At 43.8% G+C, this 4,108-nt stretch overlaps 1 protein-coding gene across 1 annotated transcript in view; it reads right to left on the reverse strand.

The window, feature by feature from the left end:
• Nucleotides 1-265: 265 nt before the first annotated feature.
• The window catches only part of MRPL18 (mitochondrial ribosomal protein L18), an 11,046-nt gene continuing 7,203 nt past the window's right edge, over nt 266-4,108 (reverse strand). Inside the window, exons 3-4 of the mRNA XM_007945264.1 lie at nt 2,006-2,237; nt 266-337 (exon numbers count right to left, since the gene is read on the reverse strand). Coding sequence (XP_007943455.1) covers nt 266-337; nt 2,006-2,237 — 304 coding nt within the window. The remainder of the gene's footprint in view (nt 338-2,005; nt 2,238-4,108) is intronic.

The raw sequence follows: 4,108 nt of genomic DNA on the forward strand, positions 1-4,108 counted from the left end.
CATGTAAACATTAGTAATGATATGTCTTTATTCTTTAACTAAAAAACAGCTTTCAATTTGTCCTGCAAAAGTTAATTAAAATCAGCAACTGCTTTTCTCACATACTTCTCTCAGGTCCAAGAGAGGTGAAGAATTCAGGCCCTGATTGAAAACCAGTAATAACGGTCCACTGTTACATTTTTGTGGTAAAACTTCCAAGCTGGCGTTCCTCCGTATATGCTCTTCGCAGGGTTTGATATTTGCCATCCAACACGCAGTGTCCGTGTCACTGATAGATTCTGCGAGGTTCCCGCAGCACCACACCACCTTCTGTCACAGCACTCTGCAGTCGTTTGATCTGGTTTGAAGACCAAATAAAAGGAAAAGGATTAACTGAGGGTGGTGTAGTCAATTACTTAGTGTGGCTTTTCTACCCATAAGTCTTTGTAAACTCCAAGGTGGGATTTGCTATGAGCAACTGAGGAGCTCCTGATTGCTGAAGGTGTCCACCTGGAGTATTTCTGTTGGGAGTGGCACAAAACAATGGTCTGGGAGGTGCCCACTCTCTCTCAGGTGTTTAGAGTTCTGATGCTGTGATTGGCTAGTTTGACCACCCTGCCGGGCTCAAAAGGAGGCCTCCTAGAGGCAGAACTCTCTCTGACTGCTGGTTGAGGAAGACGTGCTGCTGAAAGAGACACGTGCTGCTGGGAAAGAGACGCAAGAGACACGCATTGCTGAGTGAGACACCGAGGGACTAGCACTGCTGGGAAAGAGACTGGGAGAGACTGTTGGCTGAGGGACAGTGGGCTGGGAGAGAGACTAAGCGTTTATTCCTGAACTCAAATTGTAGCCTGTGGTGCTTCCCTAATAAACCCCATAATCTGTGAGCTCTGTGTGGTCACTGCAGCGAATTATCGAACCCAGGAGAGAGGTGGTGGGTGCTTTGGGAGGAACGGTTGGTGAAAGGGCTGGAGGGAAGCAGCATGTCTGGCCTGGCAGGAATAGGTCTTGGGTTATTGATGATGACTCTGTCTTCCTCTTGTGGGATTACAGGAGGTCAGAACGTGTGGTCTCCTTGCCGTTTTTGCACTGAGCATCACAAAGAAGGCTGAACATGAACAGCTCACTTCCCAGGAAGGAAGTTAAACAGAGTTTAACTTGATTTGCCCCTTGCTAACTTCCCAGCCTACACTGGTTTTTCAGAAAGCAACCTTAATCACATAGGTAACAAAACAGGGAATGTACAGAAATCAAAAATCAGTAGCATTTCAAAATATGTTACAGAAAAGATGTTACTGTGTGAGCAGGCAAGTCCAATGCTGACCCTGTGAGCTATGGGACTCATTTCCCTGGGTGTGAAACCCAGCACTGACTGACTCTGAGCAAGTCAATATGAGCCTCAGTTTATTTTTGTACAAAATAGTTAACAATAGTCCCTACCTGTATGGGTATATGCAGCTCTAGTGGTACAGTGCCTAAGGCATTTGATAACTAACCAGAAGGTTAGCTGTTCAAATTCACCAGCCACTCCACAGAAGGAAGATGGGGCAATCTACTTCCATAAAGATTTACCACATCGGAAACCCAATGGGGGTCACTGTGAGTCGGAACTGACTCAATGGCAGTCGGTTTGGTTTTTTCATATGGGTAAGGAGTGCTGGTGGCACAAGGGTTAAGCAATTGGCTACTAAATGAAAGGTCAGCAGTTCCAACCCACCAGCAGCTCTGTGAGAAAAAAGGACTGGCAATCGGCTCCCATTAAGATTACAGTCTAGGAAACCCTGTGAGGCAGTTCTTCTCTGTCCTATAGGGTTGCCATTGAGTCAGAATCGACAAGACAGCACACAACAGCAGCCTACATGGGTTGCTGCCAGGCCACATGAGGTAATGAACATGACAGTACTCCCCCAGAGTCTGACATGTGAAAAGGGCTTGGTAAACGAAAACTGTCAATTTTATGGAAGTATCTAATGTTGCTGAGAATCAACACAATATTCTTTAGACAAATCCATGAAAAGAAACGTACCGAGTCTGAGGCTGCCTCCCAGGGGGTGGGCTGGTAGACCATGAAGTTGATTCCCGCCTGTAAGCATCGCTCGGCCAGTATCTGTCCAACGCTCTCACAAGCCACCACGTTGTTGGTCCTATAAAGGTGCTTTTTAATAGCCCATTCACGAGTCGATGCCGAAACCACAATCTGGCCGTTTAGATGCTCAACAAATGCTTCTACGTGATGCTGAGTCCTTATAACTCGCAACCTAGCCGAAGTGAGGGGAGAGTAAGTAAAACAAAGAAATCTACTGTCACCTTTTCTCAAGTAATAAAGGCCTATGTATTCTAAGAATGTAACATCTAGACTTCAATGTACTGAACCTGGATTTTATTTGGGAAAGGTGTTGTTCTCTGCCTGTACAAGACTTGCCTCAACTAATAAAAACCAAATATTTCCACTTAACCTAAAGTATCAAGGAGAAGTTTGGTATTTCTGAAGAGCCGAGTCTTATTTATTTACACAGCTCTACATCAAAATGGATTTGAAGAGATAGAGTTAAGCTGCGGGCCCCACACGGCGCAAGGATATATTTATTCTCTGCTTTTATTTTCCAATTCACACCAAAATAAATGTGACATGGATCAAAGACTTAAATCTAAGAACTGAAATCATAAACGCATGAGGAGAAAGCAGGGGAGAATTGTTTCATAACCTCAAAGACAAGCCTATTTAAATATGACATCAAACCAAAAGTCATTAAAGAAAGGATTGACAACACTTAACAATGAAAATTTTTTGCATGGAAATAGAAAAAAATATTGTAAACTCATACATTGTTTAAAGGGCTAATTTCCATAATATGTAGAAAGCCTTCTATAATCAAGAACAAAATAACCAATATTACTTAACAGAATAGGCAAAAGCTTTGAATAGATCGTTCACAGTAAAAGGAACTTAGTGACTTTCAAACCCATAAAAGTATGTCCAATCTCATTTACAAAGGGCATGGACAAGGCAATTCACTGCAACACTGTAATCATAAAAGATTATCATCAAGAGGTAACCAATCAAATATCCCTACAACAGAGTTTTATCCAGCTACTAAGAAAAGATACTGGCTTTATCATAACAATGTTAATTTACCCTATGCTGGCACCGTCCTAAGTGTTTATATTGGTACAACCTGTGTCTCTAAACAATCCCATTTTTTTCGCCCCTAAGATGCAGAAACTGGTATAAGGTTAAGTAATTCACACAAGATTAAAACTACTAAGTGATGGAGTCAGGACGTAAGTCCAGGAGTCTGACTGCAGAACCAACACTCCTAACCACTAATGACCTCCACGATAGACTGAAGGGGGGAAAAAGAAAGGTGCAAAATAGTATTCGTGGTATACTAAGATTTGTAATTAAAAAAATACTAATCTATGCTTATAGACTGTCTTTGAAAGGATACACAAGAAACTCTGGGGTGTATACTATGTATGTGAATTACACATTAAAAAAATATGCTCAAATTAAAGAAAGCACCCAGATTAGACGATTCTCACTAGTATTCTCAGCATGAAATAGAAGAACCACTCAGGTTTGGAATTGTGGGTTCTAGGCCACGCTTTTCCATGACCCTGTGTCAGTCTGTCAGTGTGGCGGCTTGTGTGCTGTGATGATGCTGGAAGGCACATCGCCAATGTCTCAAATGCCAGAGGGTCATCCATGGTGAACAGGTTTCAGCAGAGCAGCCAGACTAGACAGACCAGGAAGAAAGGCCTGGTGTCCACTGAAGATCGGTCGGTGAAGACCGCATGGATCACAAAAGAACACTGTTCAGTTCAACAACGTGAAGACAGTGTGAGACCGGGCAGCGTTTCATTCTGTTGTGCATGTGTAAGGTTGCCTCGAGTCGGAGCTGACTTCAGCAGCAGCTCACAACAGAGAGCAGCCCAGGCCTCACTGGCGGCCCTGGTAAAAACCACGATCCCTTAAACCAAACTTTCTGTAAAGACCAGACAGGAAGGGATTCTGGCTCTGCAGACAACACAGCCAGTCTGCTGCCGCTCAACTCAGCCACTGCGGAGCTGGAACAGCCAGGGGCAGTACGCGGACAGAGAGCATGGCGGTGCCCGGTGAAGCTCTTCG

The sequence above is a fragment of the Orycteropus afer genome, unplaced genomic scaffold (genome assembly GCF_000298275.1).
Source record: "Orycteropus afer afer isolate SDZICR_OR568_19922 unplaced genomic scaffold, OryAfe1.0 scaffold00135, whole genome shotgun sequence".
Classification (NCBI taxonomy): Eukaryota; Metazoa; Chordata; class Mammalia; order Tubulidentata; family Orycteropodidae; genus Orycteropus; species Orycteropus afer.